Consider the following 14,798-nt stretch of genomic DNA (forward strand, 5'->3'; position numbering starts at 1 on the left):
GCCTGTGCCGTCCCGCCCGCCGCCGCTCCGGTCCGTCCCTGCCCGCCTGTGCCGTCCCGCCCGCCGCCGCTCCGGTCCGTCCCTGCCCGCCTGTGCTGTCCCGCCCGCCGCCGCTCCGGAGTGTGGGGTGGCCGCTGTGCGCCCGGCGGTGGCGGAGCGGGAACCCCGCGGGAGGAGGCGGCGCGGTGAGTAAGGAGCCGGCGGGCCCGCGCAGGGTAGGGGTGTTGCTGCCCTCCCTCGCGGAGGCAGCGATGGAGGCGGCAGCCTTAAAACTGCTCCCGCTGGACCCGGGRGATGAGGGCACCCAGCGGTGCCGGTTGGGACCTGCCGCTCTCTCCTTCCTGGGAGCCAGGATCGGCGCCCCGCTSAGGATCTCCCTGCCCGGCGGGTGCTGCCTGTGCACGGCGTGGCCCCGGCGCGATCTGGCGGACGGGTACCTGCAGGCCGACCTGACCTGCAGCACGGCGGGGCTGAGGGCGCGGGAGCTGCGCGGGATCTCGCTCAGCATGGGCCAGCTGCAGCTGCTGCCGCACCGACAGCTGCGAAGAGCGACTGTCAGAGTGGTCCTCAAGAGCGCCGCGCTGAAAAAGTCGACTCCCAGAGCGGTGTTGCAGGAGACAATCAGAGAACTGCTAAGAAATGTGTATGTTTCACTTCGKTTTGTTGTTGCTGTTGCCCCAAGTCCCGAAAATCCTGTGGTRTATATTGAAATGCTGTCTGCAGACGCTTCGGAGGAGGAAGCTGGMTTGATAACTCCCCAAACAAGCTTAAAAATTAAGGAGGTGATCACTTTAGAATGGTACAGATATCATCTGTCAGAAGACACTGCAAAAACTTCAGTTGCAGGACTAGATGATGTGGGGAAGTCTTTGAAAGAGATTATTGATCTGCCTTTCCGCTTTCCAAAAACTYTGAAGAAGCTGGGGCTGTCTGTCCCTAATGGAGTGCTATTAATTGGGCCCCCAGGTGTAGGGAAAACTCTTATGGTAAAGGCAGTAGCAAAAGAGCTGGGGGCATATCTGTTTGACATCAGTGGCCCAGCTCTCCATGGTTCAAGACCAGGAGAAGGTGAAGAGAATTTGCGAAGAGTCTTTGAAAAGGGCAGAGRGATGTCAAAGGAGGGCCCAACCATTCTCTTTTTTGATGAGATTGATTCTTTATGCCCAAAGCGAGGAAATTCAAACAATGTTCCTGAAGATCGAATTGTTGCTCAGTTGCTGACGCTGCTGGATGGTGTAGGGAGTGAGGGTAAGATGGTCATTGTGGCAGCAACAAACAGGCCTGATGCCTTAGACCCTGCACTGAGAAGACCTGGCAGATTTGACAGAGAGGTAAATAAATGCTGTTACTCATTCACTCACTTTTTTCTTTCCTTATTGAGGTGGAAGGGATCTATTAAAAAGTAGGGGTTTTAATGTCTTCTAGTCATGTTTCATAGTAGGATTCTACAGGTTTAAAACAGGTGTCTTATTTCTGTCTTTAGTTTGCTGCAACTTGGATAAGGTTTTGGATTTTTTTCTCAAGACACTGAGAGGTTCATGTACTTGAAAATGGATGGGGGTTATTTTTATGCTTCTTTATCATAAAGGCATTGACCTGATCTTGAGGGGCTTGGTTTGCTTACAGGTACTTAACCTTTACAGGATTACATTTTTTCCATTTAAATCCTAGATTGAAGATTTATGCATCTCTCCTTAAAGGCTTATTGTGACGGAAAACTAGAAATCTGTTGTGTCAAAACTTCCATTCAGGTTTCGGTAACAGAGGTTGGGTCTACTCTGGAAAACTTCCTTTAGCCCAGTAGTCCAAAGAAGAGAAACACGCAGTTATGCAACACACAGTGCTTGTGCTTGTATTGTTTATTTTTTTGGCTAAATCCACTCCCAGGTCACCAGTTTTAGTCAAGTTCTTTAATGCTTTCATAATTATAATTTCCATTATTTCCCAGGATTTATAGATTGCTGAGATATATTTTTATGATGATACYTTACCAGATTTTCAGTAATGTGTGAATGTTTATCTAAGTTATTTTTTCCTGTCGCATAAATCTAACTAATAAGGAAATTATTATTTCAGTGTTATGGGATTTGATAAACACTATCTGACAGTGTCTTATGAACAACTGCTGTTTATACAAACACTGTTCACTTGGAAAGTACATGGTATTTTAAATACCTGTCATCTGTATAGTGCTGGTGATGGGTTTCCCATAAAAATTCTTCAGTTGGGATATAATATATATAAATTTTCAGTAGGCAATATAAAGCAGGGACAAAATTGCTTGCCTGGTTCTATCAAATAAATGAATATAGTAAATTATATACTTCAAATTTTTGTTTATTCTGTTTGATTTAGATTATTATTGGGACCCCAACAGTTACACAGAGAAGATCCATCCTGGAGTTGCTTACATCGAATATGCCCATTTGTGCAGAGGTTGATTTGGCTAAGCTGGCAGAAATGACGACTGGGTATGTTGGAGCTGACCTTACAGCACTCTGCCGAGAAGCTGCAATGCAGGCTGTGTCCCACAGCGCTTTGGTATGGTTGCACATCAGGCAAGAACAATGTCAGTAACATATGTACTACCCTTTCCTTCTTAATACYCAGCTTTACTTGAAAAGCTCAACAAGTTGAAGACTCACACCAAGTGTGTTATAATGTGTATGTGTTATTTTTGCTAGTCCTTTCTGTTCTCATCGTAGTCCTCTTACTGCATCTGTGGTTTACTAGTAGCATTTTATAGCCTGTTTGAGATAAAATATGTTACATTTTTCAGTGYATGGTGAAAATGCATTTTGCGGCTTTTTTCTGTTCAAAAATTGTAGGATTTGATGTGTGCAACCATTTGATTTAGCATATCACTGTCTAATGGAGCTGTAATTTAGGGAATAGTAGTTTCCTCTGAAACACTAATTTCTGTTAAAATTGTTTTTTCCTGTGTAAAAGCTTGCTATTAAAAGGTTATATTTTACTTTGTGTTTCATTTTTGTGTCTGCAGTGTTTAAGCTCGTTAGGTCAGGAATTGGCTTCCTTATTAGTTGTATTTGGCATTATGTGAAGAGTTTTGCATATTAATACAGCATTTAAGTATTACATTAAAATATTGTTAATATGCTCTMTCTGGTTGGTTTTTTTAGGATTCAACTGAAACAGAAGCCAAAATTAACATGGGAGATTTCCAAGAAGCTTTTAARAAAGTTCAACCATCCTCTTTTCGAAGTGCAGTTGGACTAACAGAGTGTAAACCTGTGACTTGGGAGCAAATTGGTGGTCTTGAAGATGTGAAATTAAAGTTAAAGCAGGTAATATATAAAACAAATTTGAACAAACAGCTAATTTCTAACAGATATATGCTCCAGGGATTCTGTATGCTTCATTAKGAAAACTATTTCTCTAGCAAATTACCTGATTATAAACTGTATTTTAAACATTATTACGGTGTTATTACATTGTTTGAGTTAGAAATCTTACAGTCACAAGGTACCACTACACATAKTAATATCATGGGAAAATATGCATGTTTTTTAGCTGAAAAATACTTAACTTGCAGCCAGATAATTTGTCCATTCCATAATATGTCCAAGGGTGGCTCTTGGCTATTATCTCTTCAGGATTGCTTTTAGTTCTGTTTCAGATGGAAACTTTAAGAAGGGAGCATTATATGAAGAAAGATTAAATCAATATTCTCTGATTTCAAATCAATGTTTGTATCAAGGAGAGGAAATTATGTACTTGGCAATTTTTTTGATTGCTTGTTAGTAACAATTTCATKCCTTTTTTATGTATTGACAGAGTATTGAGTGGCCTATGAAATTTCCTGAGGCGTTTGCCAGGATGGGCCTGTCTCATCCCAAGGGAATTCTTCTGTATGGGCCATCTGGGTGTGCCAAAACCACTCTGGTGAAGGCTGTGGCCACGAGTTGTCAYTGTTCCTTTCTGTCTGTCAGTGGTGCTGACCTGTTCTCACCTTACATTGGAGATTCAGAGAAGATTTTGTCTCAGGTACAGTTTTTAGTTTGTTTGAGGTCTGTAGTTTATTTTTGCTTGATTTTTGTGAAGTGTTAGACCTAAATTTTGTTGTTGAAAAGATGATAGAYCTCTTATCTAATTATAAAATAGAAATGGCTTACAGATTCATATGTACAGAAAGTGAGAATCTATCCCTGAAATTATATAAATTTTAAACTTTGAAGGTATTTCTACCTCTTGTTTTCAGTTCATTTAAGAATATGAATAAGAAGCAGAATTTGCCCTTAGTAAATGCAAGCCAGAACAGCTCTTAAGAATCATTACAAATGTACCTTTAAAGTTAATTAAAATACAGAGTGTATATGTAAGTGYAATTTKTTTTCACCTTGCCTCSTAGAATGCAGGCATTAATGTTTTAYTTTATTAACATTTGTTAAAAAGGTTTTTCGCCAAGCAAGAGCAAATACTCCAGCAATAATATTCCTGGATGAGATTGATTCWATCTTGGGATCTCGGGCACATGGCAGAACTGGCCATGGTGTCTCAGARCGGGTTCTTTCTGTTCTTCTCAATGAATTGGATGGGGTTGGGCTGAAAGTTACAGAAAGAAGAGGAGGCAAGCTACAGTTTGAGGCTCAGTGCCAAGAACAAAGTGACRAGGAAAGAAAGGTATTTATGTTCCCTTTTCTGTGTAGGAAGAATGAAAAATGCTGTCCAGTTTTTACAAAAATTTTACTTGTTGGCCTTCACATTTTAAACTTAAAATYCTCAGACTTAAAAACCTGCAAGAAGCTCTTTTACTCTTTCATAATTACTATTTCTTAGAAAATACTGTTATAGGTTGCTGAATGTTTTTACAYATACTGTTCCTCAATGGGACTTTGTTTGAGCAAAATAACCCACAAACGCTAATGAGCATTATTAGTTGGTGTTCATCTTCTGTCACAAAAATCCTTTTCTTGACAATAAAGTAATTTTTTAKATTGACTGTGCTATTTTTACTCTTAAGCAAGTTCCTCCCTGAGCTTACTTTTTGTAGGTACTTACCTTACTTTATTTGCAGTCCTTTCTCACACATACTGCATACAAAAGCATCATACAACTATGACCAATTACTTAGTTAAACAAAAAGTTGTACCTTCACTTGTCAGTGAATTGCTCACAACATTTAATATTTAGCTTTTTTGTGTATAGATTTTTTTTCTTAGGATACTCATAGGGGGAATAATAAAGAAAACAGTTTCAGAATTTTAGGATACTGAATTTTTTGCATATAAAAATTCTTTGTTACAATCTGGACAAAGAATAGTCTTTATTTATTGCCAMGGCAAATACTAACTGTATTTCTTCTTTGTCATGTAATCTGCCCTGCACCAAGGCATTTTTTACCTCAAGAAGAATTAGACACTGATATTGAAAGAAAAATGACTGCRTGTAAAAGTACATAATCTTTTTGCCCTTCCCATCTTCTCATTAGTAGTTAATTAATATGTTTTGATATTACCTATTTTAATCACATTGCAGTAATTAATTTCTATTATTCTTACTCAGCTAGAGTTCCAGGAAACTTTGAACAAAGATTTCATGGTAGTTGCTGCAACAAATAGACCAGATATGYTGGATGAGGCCTTGCTCCGTCCTGGAAGGCTGGACAAGATGATCTATATTCCACCTCCAGATCTGAAGGTATTACACATCATGGCTTTCAAGGGAGAGATATTAATTGCTAGCWTACATTAAAGGCAAAGGGGGCATATTCCTTACACATATTTAACAATTGATAGGTGTTTCACAGGAGATCAGTGACTAAATTCAAGGTACAATGAAGAAATTAATAAAGGAATAAATACATTAATATTTTAAACACCAATAACATTTTAACTGGTGTAGGTAGTTCAATATTGCATATGGAAAGTAAAGAAAATGTTTGTTTACAAAATTAAGCTACAGTTCAGGGAACACCAAAATAAGTTGTTTGTCCTGGCTTCAAATAATTTTTGTGTCCTGTTCCCAAGGGTARTGTAGCTACTTGTCCTGAGCTTCACAAAAAAAAGTTGACCCAAATCATACCAAATCAAGCCTGTTCAGTCTAAAACACCGTGTTTTCATGAAGTAATGAATAACTCTGAATAACAGACCTTAAATATATGAGCCAACCAGAAGAGTATTATCTCCATTAACAGCATATTGTCCTTCCACCAAAACCAAGTAGTTTTAGACTTTTCCTTTTTATTTGCTTCTAATTTCAAATTTGGTACTGCTTTGGAGAGAGATTAATTTTTGGGTTGTTTGGTTTTGTTTTCTTGTACAATATGCACCAATTTATAGGGAAGACTYTCCATTTTGAAAATCTGCACCAAAAAAATTCCATTAGATACTGATGTGTCATTACAAGATGTGGCAGTCCTAACAGACCTCTTCTCTGGAGCTGATATTGAAAATCTGTGCAAGGAGGTAAGAAATATTCCTAGGTCATCTGTGTAATAAACTAACAAACAACTTTAAATCAAAAAAAGAGCTAACTCACAGATGTTACCAAACCATCTGTAGTACAGGTTCTTCGACAGTTTGTAYTGAAAATACAAAGAAAATGGGTGAAACAGAAGAACTAAATGAGGGTTCATTCTTTAAATAAAAAAGCCAAATAAGAATRAAGTGTGTTTGTGATAATTTACTAGAAGTTAAGGGACTGTACTACCCTTCATTTCATGTGGCCCTCTCTAATCCATGCTCACATCTAGGTGAATTGTATTCTTTGTACTGCAATCTGAAATTAACAAGGCGAGGGAGAAAAAAAATAAGAAATCCAGAATTTGAGTTGAGTTGTATAAAAGACAGAAGACTAGTAAGAAAATTCAAATATGTAAGTGATAAAGAGTGAATTGTCAGATCACAGACAGAAAAAGTGAATGAATATGGTAACCTTACTTGGATCTTTAGCTGGTGTTTAATAACCATAAGTTATACAATGCAGTTTTCAGATGCTTTAACACTTTGTTCCTTGTTAAATATTTCAGAATACTTCAGAATACTTACAGTATTCTTTGCAATTTCAAACATGATAAGGACTTTAAGTTGTTGTTTTTTTTTTTTTCTTTTAAAGGCTGGTTTGTTGGCATTACAAGAGAATGGACTTGAAGCAACTGCTGTAAAGCAGGAACATTTTGTGAAATCGTTGAAGACTGTTAAACCATCTTTAAACATAAAAGACTTGGAATTTTATGAAAAATTCTCCAAACAGGAATTAGCCTCTTGAATCTAAAAAGGCGTGGTATAGGTATTTTTAAATACATTACAAAGACTTTGAAAAAGTTTGCCTCTTTCCTGCTTTTTAATACTGTACTTCCTGTAGTTTTCAGGAYGTGTGAAATACAGTAAAGTTTCTCATGTGAAAAGTTCTGTAATTTCAATAATGAATAATAAAGTCTTGTTTSCTTTGGGTAGGTTTATGTCTGATCAAACGAGTAATTTGAGGTACTTAGATAAAACTCTGTGGAACAGCTTAGTGTTACTGTAGATTTTCTACTTTACAAACACTGGTATAATAAGAAAATTTAAAATGTGTTGTGAAGTCTCCGAAGGACAGTGAAAGTTTAAAAAATAGAAAAGCTTTCAGGAAGTTAAATAGGAAAAAGTAAGTCCTGTTCTATATAAAATGTAAGATGTTTTATATGTGCACCTGTCTACAGGCTTACTTTCTTACAAGTAGATTTCAAAATATAGTGTCATTGAAAAGGTCAATGTTTAATACTTTGTTGAAGGTTTGGAAGTTGGAGGTTTGAGGAGTAATTTTAGATCAGTTACTGCTTACTGTACAAACATTGATTGAGTAAGCAGATAACAAGTATGTAGTCAACTCAAACTATCATAATTTCTTCTTTAGGAAAGGGAGTTTGCTTTATGAAAAGTTCTGCAGAATTATTTTCCCCACCCAACCATTCTTTGTCAACACATTTTTGTAGGTTGCCTTCTAAAATACACAGATACATCCAAAGAAATTGGTATTACCTATATGTAAGTGCATTACTAGAGTGGCAAAGTTTTTATTATGTTTTACTGTCTTTTCCCAGTGAAAATGCTTTGTGAACAAAATACACCGCGAGATTCATAAATTATAAGTCAATTAACAAATATTTATTTCTCATGACAGTGACAGTAGGGACTGCACTGAGTGGTTGATAGTGAGATGGATCACAAAAGGAAGTTCAAATGCAGTTGGTGACTGAGGAGGGCAAAAGGCAGTAGTAGAAGCTGTTGTAACCTAGGAAAGGATTCAGATACGAACAGCTCCCTACAGTTTGGTGACTTTGATCACCATTTTATAGAAAGGACCATCCTGTTGCTTTATCGGTGGCAACAAATAGCCAGTGCAAGTGAACTTCCCAAACACTCAAAGGTTTCTCAGCAGCAGTGCTAGTAAAAAGTATGAAAATTCTGTTTGAGAGTTTGCATTAGGATTGCTGGACCTGAAAGTTACTGTGACAGCAAAATGCCACCAGTTCCTTTGCCTTAAAGACACTGCTGCTAAATTTGCATGCTTGCTCCCTAGAAGGACCAGCTGAGCTGATTGTGCCCTGCCATGTCTTTTCCTTGCAGGGGAGAGCAAGCAGAGCATGCAATAAAGGCAGCCTCTCTCACTGCTTCCCATTGAGCGAGAGAGAAGGGGAGAAACAGATGTACAGGAGTCATCTGCTGTCACCTCCAGCTTGCCCCTGGTAGGAGTTTTTCTCAGGGATATTGGGAAGTGATAGGAACTGTGTAACACAACAGTGAAGGGAAYCTGGGCCTGGGTTGAGCTTTTGCTGCAACAAGGGAACATGATGACACTGGGCTCCTCTTTCGGTCACTACAGACACCTCTCAGAGCTCTGGAAGAGACAGGGTATGTCCTTGCAGGGGCGTTTGCCTAAATACGCTATTGTTTGGCAGCTGCCTGGAGAAGGGGCTAGGCAAGAAGACAAAGGAGAAATGGAGAGGGAAGGTTTGAGTGCTGCAGTCACGGAGAGAGAAGGTTTGTCCTCRGGAAGGTGGGAAGGGCACAGGTCGYACCCCGCTCTGTGGCACCTGCGGCTCCTCGGGTGCTGCCCCGCGCCGGCCGCTRGGGGGCGCCCTTTGCCGTGCCCTCAGCGCCGCGGGGCTCAAAGCGCGGGGAGGGCGCGGCGCTGCCACCCGACCCCGCCCGCACCTCCTGCCTCAGGCGAGGTGCCCTGACAGCACACGCTTGTGTCGGTCCCCAGGCGCAGCCACCATGAGCAAGGGCCTCTGGCATATGCTTAAAACCAAAAGAGAAGTAAGTTTGCCCGAGGGGTCGGGGCCGTGGTACCCGCCCGCGGGGAGGGATGCGGCGGGCTCGGGCGGCTGCACCGGGATTGCCATTTGGTTTCCCGAGGAAATGGTGATAGCAGGGACTCGTGTAAAGTTCATGCATTTAAAGTGAGGTGTAGAGATGGGTAATATASAGGTTAAAGTGAAATTCACATATTAAAAGTGAGGTGATGTAAAGAGTAATATAGAGGTAATATATATGAGCAGGTAATCGTTCCTTAATTCTGTGTAACCCTTGCTYCCCCTGCTCTGGGTCTGTAGCTGGGACATAAGTTCAACTCTTTTCTCTATTTTATCTTTCAGCTCATTCCCCTGGCTGGAATATTGACCATGGCAGCAGCTGGGGCGTTCTCTTTTTGTATCTATTCCCTATTCAAGCCTGATGTGATGTAAGCAAAAACTTACTGCTTGGAGGTTACCCTATTTTTTTTTTTTATTCAACAGAGAATTTGTCTGTCATGTTTTACACAAAAAAAAAAGAGGCATGTTCCAGAGTACTGGTAATGACCAAAGTATCTGCAGATTGTAAATAGTGAAGAAATTAATTAATTTGAGTGTAGTCCAAGTTACTTCCTAACGTTTGACTTAACTGTAATTTTCTTTGCTTTMGGTTTTAAATGTTCTTATCAAGAATTTCATATAATCAGATAGGTGAGRTGCACATATATTGCAACCAGGCTAAACAGCATTTGATTATATTAACTTACAATAGTATCCCAGTTGCTTGGCTAATAAGTGGAGCCAAATCCTATACTCTTCAAGCTTTTGGGTGTTTATTCATTTTGAAGTGATTGGAATAGGCATTTTAACTGTCAGGCTAAAAGTCACCTTACATTTTGTCATTATTCAGTTGCRATTTTTCAGCTTTTTTTCCTCACAATGATATGTGAACAGTGCTGATTTGCTTGGTGCTTTTGAAGGTGCAAGTAAAGCAAGCCGTCACTGATTCCTACACAGATTTTAAAACAGAATGCCCCCGGTGTAAACTTGTGTTGTAGGGAACTCCTTACTTTTGTAAAAAGCTCTGTTGACGATAGACTGCTCATATAAGAAAAATGTATGCAAGGACACGCCTTAAAACATGATACCTGTTTTATCTTCTTTTAAAGCGTTCACAAGTTTGGCAGTCCAGAACCATGGGAAGAGATTGATCCTAGCAAACCTCAGAAGGTAATTTGTGCATACAWCATATGTATAAATTGCATAAATTTCCAACACAATGAATCACTTTCAAAAATGTAAGAACTAGCAAAATATGAATGAGGAAACAAGTGTAAAGCTGATGTACATCTAGTTAAAAGTAGAAACAAATGCTTAATTAATTACTTTATGTCTTCCCCATATTACCTAATGATAGGGATTCAGCTGTTAATATTCTTGATCTGATCTTGAACCATACTCCTGGTTGCTTCCCAGATGTCCATTCCCACCCCAAACATTCATTTACTCAATTCTATTTAATCTGTTGGAAATTTGGAGGATAGAGGAAGTGCTGTTTACCCTTACCTTGTTCCTAAAGTACAAAATTTARTAAGAATGTTTGAGTACCACAGCCTGAAGGAAAAATACCTTAGTTTAGTAGATCATGTAGGATAAGGCAAAATAAAATAATTTGGCATCATTACTTAATTAATACCCAAGTGATTTTGTTCCACAGATTAGCCTGTCATCAGTTGCTTATTTTGGAAAGGAAAATGTAAAGCCACTAGAACTTCTTCAGCAATAAGTTGATGCATGATATGTGGGGACGTGGGAGTGGAGTAAGTGCTCACTGGGATTTTGCTAACTTTTATGTTTTCCATTTCTTCCAGCTGGTAACAATCAGACAGAAGTGGCAACCTATAGAAGAGCTGGAAGAGGTTAAAAGTCTTACAAAGTGAGAAGTTTCTGTTGCCTCAAAAAGGTACCCTATGAATCTAGTGGAATCACTTCTGCACAAACTTGACTACTGAAATCAGTGTGCGGAAATGCTTCTGCTACATTTTTAGGGTCTTCCTACATTTTTTTGGACTCTGGATGAGGGGTTTGATGTTGCTTTAGAAGCTGGCATACAGCATCCACATAGTCCAAAAACCTGACTCAAAATATTAATTTTCAATAGGTATTTGATGTAAATCATTGAATCTTCAGATGGTAATTATAGATGGAAAAAGCCTTTTTTAATGAAATAAATCCTAAATGTATACATTGCATGTTCAGAATTCATACTATTTTCTGTGAGGAAGAAAGCAAAAGTGAAACAACTGCTAATTGGAAAAAGTCCCTTTAAATGAGTAATAGTCAAGTGCTTYAGGTTACTCTGCTGCAGCAAAGACAGACTTCAGTTAGAAAAGCTGTCTCCTGAATTCCCAGGYAGTTTGGCTTCAGAAGCTTTATGTTTTCTTCAACTGAGAAAAAAMATAGCTTAAATGTTGCATAAATACTTTTCAAATAAGGATGACTGAGTAGCATTTATGTTTTAGAGAGAGAGAGAACCTACTAGTTTTCAGAATAAGTCCKTAGCTTTCATTTTAAGGACTGACATTATAAGAAGATTGGATACCAAAGAACCACAAAAACACAGTCCTCTGAGGAATATAAGTTTAATGTCTTTTAATACAGAAAATATTCCATGTTTCTACTGGACACCACAAAAACCAAAGTGCGGTGCTGTGCTCTGAGTGGATGCATTAATTTAATGAGTTTGTTCTTCAGTAAATCACTTGTTTGATCTGCATACTATTTGCAGAGTATCTGTCAACATTGGGACTTAATTGTAAGTAATTTTTAGTTCGTTTTTGTACTTAGCCAGATTTTAGTGATGTTTCCAGCAGCAATTAAGCAGAGTGACTGCTGTCAGTCACACGTTTTTGTTTCTCTTATTCTGTCCTGAAGCATAACAGCTCTGGTAATAAACTGTGTTGCTTTGTTAGCTGTTTTGTTTTTCTTTATTAATATAGATTTTTGGGACARTTTTCACACAATGTAAGGAATCAAAATATTTTTCTGCACTTCGAAAAAAAAACATGAATATTGTTAAAGTTTTTGGAATTTTGTGTCTTCTCTGACTGTCCCTGAAAATGTGTCTGCTGCATAGATGAGGATTTTTTCTTACAGTAATTGCCCTTGGTGTACTCATATGTCCCCCCTCAACTACTCGACAAACCTATAAATCAATATACAAATTMATTCCTTTGTTCTACAAATAGTAAAGATTCAATTGGCTGAATTCTATGAGCAGATGTTTGAGAACAGTAAGACTTCCCTGATCCATGTTATGCAAACCCATGACTTTTTATTCCATGAGCAATTTAGAGGCTATTGAAATAATTTAACTCACTTRTTTCTCTCCATTCTGTTTCTGTCCTACTCCATTCTGGTTTTGGTCTTGATTTTGGTTTTTGGTTGGTTTTGGCTTCTTTTTTTAACAATCGCTATCTTTGCTCACCCTAACTAGTACATTCCCATGGAACTATATCGCTTCCAAATTTCATACTAATTACAAACTTTAATAAAAATGCTCACTAGCTTGTTAGAATTCAAATATGGGTTAAAAACCATTAAAACATGTGTTTAATAGTTCATCTATCGTTATGCTTTTCTAACTTTCTCAGTAGCCTATTTGTAAATAACTTTCTGGAAGAACAGAAGAATAGAAGGTTGCCTTTTGCAGTGTACATACAGTGAATTACTGATTTTTGTTACTGCAGTAGTACTTCAAGGCCTTGAAACTGCAGTTCTTGTGATGTTGTGGTCATCAGAGAGCTGTGTTGAGTATTTTTTGTTTCTTTACATGTGATAGCCCTAGTGTCAGCATTTCCCCTTCTGACCCCCTKCATTTCTCTGTCACAAGGTGCTTTTAGTACAGTTCTGCACTGTCTGGTTACTTCACTGGTGTGTGGGCTTTCTGCAGAAATAGGTAAATGGTGCAATCATTGAAAGAAATTGTTCATCCTGCTGTTGTTGTCTGCCTTAGTACAGAGTGTGGCTGTCCCTAGGACTAGATGTGGAAAACAAACAAGAGTAATGGGAGTGATTCATTGAATCTAGCCAATATTTGATGTTGGACACTTCCCAAAAAAGCTTTCAGATTAAACAAACATGGCAGTTTTCATTTGCTGTCTGAAGCCTTYGCTGTTCAGTGCATCCCTCCCATAGGGGAGCACAAAGACAATGATATTGTGTAAAAGTGTAACTGAAATGGAAATAAAAGTGCTACWGCTGGCCTGGCCTTGGGCTCTGTGGTTGGACACAGTGAGTGTTGCCCTTCAGGTGCTGATGTGAACAGAGAGCAGGCAGCTTGTTAGAGAGCCCRAAGCTCTCTCCACTTGGAAGCAGCMRTCACAGTAATGGCACCTGCAAAGCCATGAGCTGACCACATCCAAAGCRCCTTTGCACGTGCGCCACACCCTAACGAAAAATCACACACCCTCACCAAGGCTGTACCAACCCTATTTATGCTGGACCTTGACCAGATGAACCAGGGGTTTGGTTTAATTAGCTTTTGCTTTTAGATGATTTTGTTGTGCAAATATTCTGGCCAGAGAAATTATTGGAGAGGTGCTGCCCTTCTGYAGGCCTCACCCAGGATGTGCAAGGACCCTCACAACACAGGGAGCCCAGGGCCTGGGACAAATTTCACCCTAATGAGTGAAAACTGCCCAGTAGCATCACTATGGCACCTGTGTGGGGACTGAGGGCCATGTGAGGAGGGTGTAACATTGGGGATGGCAGAGCAGTAGTTGGGAACCCAAGAGACAACTTGTCTGGGTATCGGGATATGGGCCACAAACTGGCTTTCACTGCCAGGTTACCAAATAAACCCTCATCTATTAGCAGTGGGGGCATGACAAAGGGTTTGATTTGGTGTTGGTTTTCATGTTGTTTAAGACTTCCAAGGTTTGGCCTGGCGTGTTAGGCCAGCTCCATGGTCTCTGTTCGGGGGTTGTGACTCTGCACAGGCTGTGTCTGTAGTCCCTGGAGGTGTCCAGGGTGGCCTGGCTGGTGGCTCTTTGTGTCCAGCCCCATGAACAGGCTGGGTTGTGCAGCAGCAGCAATGACAGCCAAGGCTGGGGTGCTGGGCTGACACGTGTGCTCCTGTCCTGGCTGACAATACCATTTCTGCTGCTCGTGGTCAAGATTTGACCACGTGTAATATTCCCTAAAAGGTCTGTATAAATAACTTAGATCCATCATGCAGCATTTTTAAGATAAAGCAAGTCACTTTTGTGACCTTCTTTCCATGAGGTTTAAAAAAGTACTTGAGAACATCTGTTAAAATTCAGATAGATGTGCTTCCAGTTTTACTGGCTGTCAAGCARTAGACACTGAAGTGTCAAGTTTTAACTTCAGCTTGAATTATTTGATACAAAATATTACTAGACTCTAGTACTACTTGCTTGCTGCCTCTTACATCCTCCTCCTTATTTTCTAYTGAGACTCCTTTCTTTTRTCACTTGTTGGTACATATTCTTGCMAAATCTCTTTCTGTCTCACCAATCAAACCAAACACATCAGAAAAAC

General features: G+C 39.4%; 2 protein-coding genes across 3 annotated transcripts; both read left to right on the forward strand.

Moving 5' to 3' along the window:
- Window positions 1–6: 6 nt before the first annotated feature.
- AFG2B (AFG2 AAA ATPase homolog B) lies at window positions 7–8,085 on the forward strand. 2 transcript variants are annotated; one of them, XM_057369912.1, is made up of 8 exons: window positions 7–1,331; window positions 2,356–2,541; window positions 3,141–3,305; window positions 3,796–4,005; window positions 4,414–4,641; window positions 5,524–5,658; window positions 6,301–6,426; window positions 7,076–8,084. In XM_057369912.1, the coding sequence occupies exons 1-8, from the start codon at window positions 252–254 to the stop codon at window positions 7,226–7,228; spliced, it is 2,283 nt and encodes a 760-aa protein (XP_057225895.1). In that variant the 5' UTR covers window positions 7–251; the 3' UTR covers window positions 7,229–8,084. The 2 variants fall into 2 exon arrangements, with proteins under 2 accessions (XP_057225895.1, XP_057225894.1); XM_057369911.1 differs by lacking the exon at window positions 6,301–6,426 and having other exon boundaries at window positions 194–1,331; window positions 7,076–8,085.
- A 337-nt stretch (window positions 8,086–8,422) lies between these two features.
- CUNH15orf48 (chromosome unknown C15orf48 homolog) lies at window positions 8,423–13,008 on the forward strand. The gene is made up of 4 exons (XM_057369913.1): window positions 8,423–9,261; window positions 9,600–9,685; window positions 10,406–10,466; window positions 11,108–13,008. Exons 1-4 carry the CDS (start codon window positions 9,220–9,222, stop codon window positions 11,174–11,176), a joined length of 258 nt encoding a protein of 85 aa, XP_057225896.1. The 5' UTR covers window positions 8,423–9,219; the 3' UTR covers window positions 11,177–13,008.
- Window positions 13,009–14,798: the final 1,790 nt, after the last annotated feature.

This window comes from Malurus melanocephalus, unplaced genomic scaffold, assembly GCF_030028575.1.
Source record: "Malurus melanocephalus ecotype Western Australia unplaced genomic scaffold, MMel_1.1 scaffold_116, whole genome shotgun sequence".
Taxonomy (NCBI): domain Eukaryota; kingdom Metazoa; phylum Chordata; class Aves; order Passeriformes; family Maluridae; genus Malurus; species Malurus melanocephalus.

Excerpts from the sequence above, each read along its gene's own strand:
- CUNH15orf48 (XM_057369913.1), top strand. The coding sequence starts at position 9,220 with ATGAGCAAGGGCCTCTGGCATATGCTTAAAACCAAAAGAGAA. Across the intron at positions 9,686-10,405 it reads CTATTCAAGCCTGATGTGAT|CGTTCACAAGTTTGGCAGTC; the intron begins GTAAGCAAAAAC and ends CTTCTTTTAAAG. Across the intron at positions 10,467-11,107 it reads ATCCTAGCAAACCTCAGAAG|CTGGTAACAATCAGACAGAA; the intron begins GTAATTTGTGCA and ends CATTTCTTCCAG.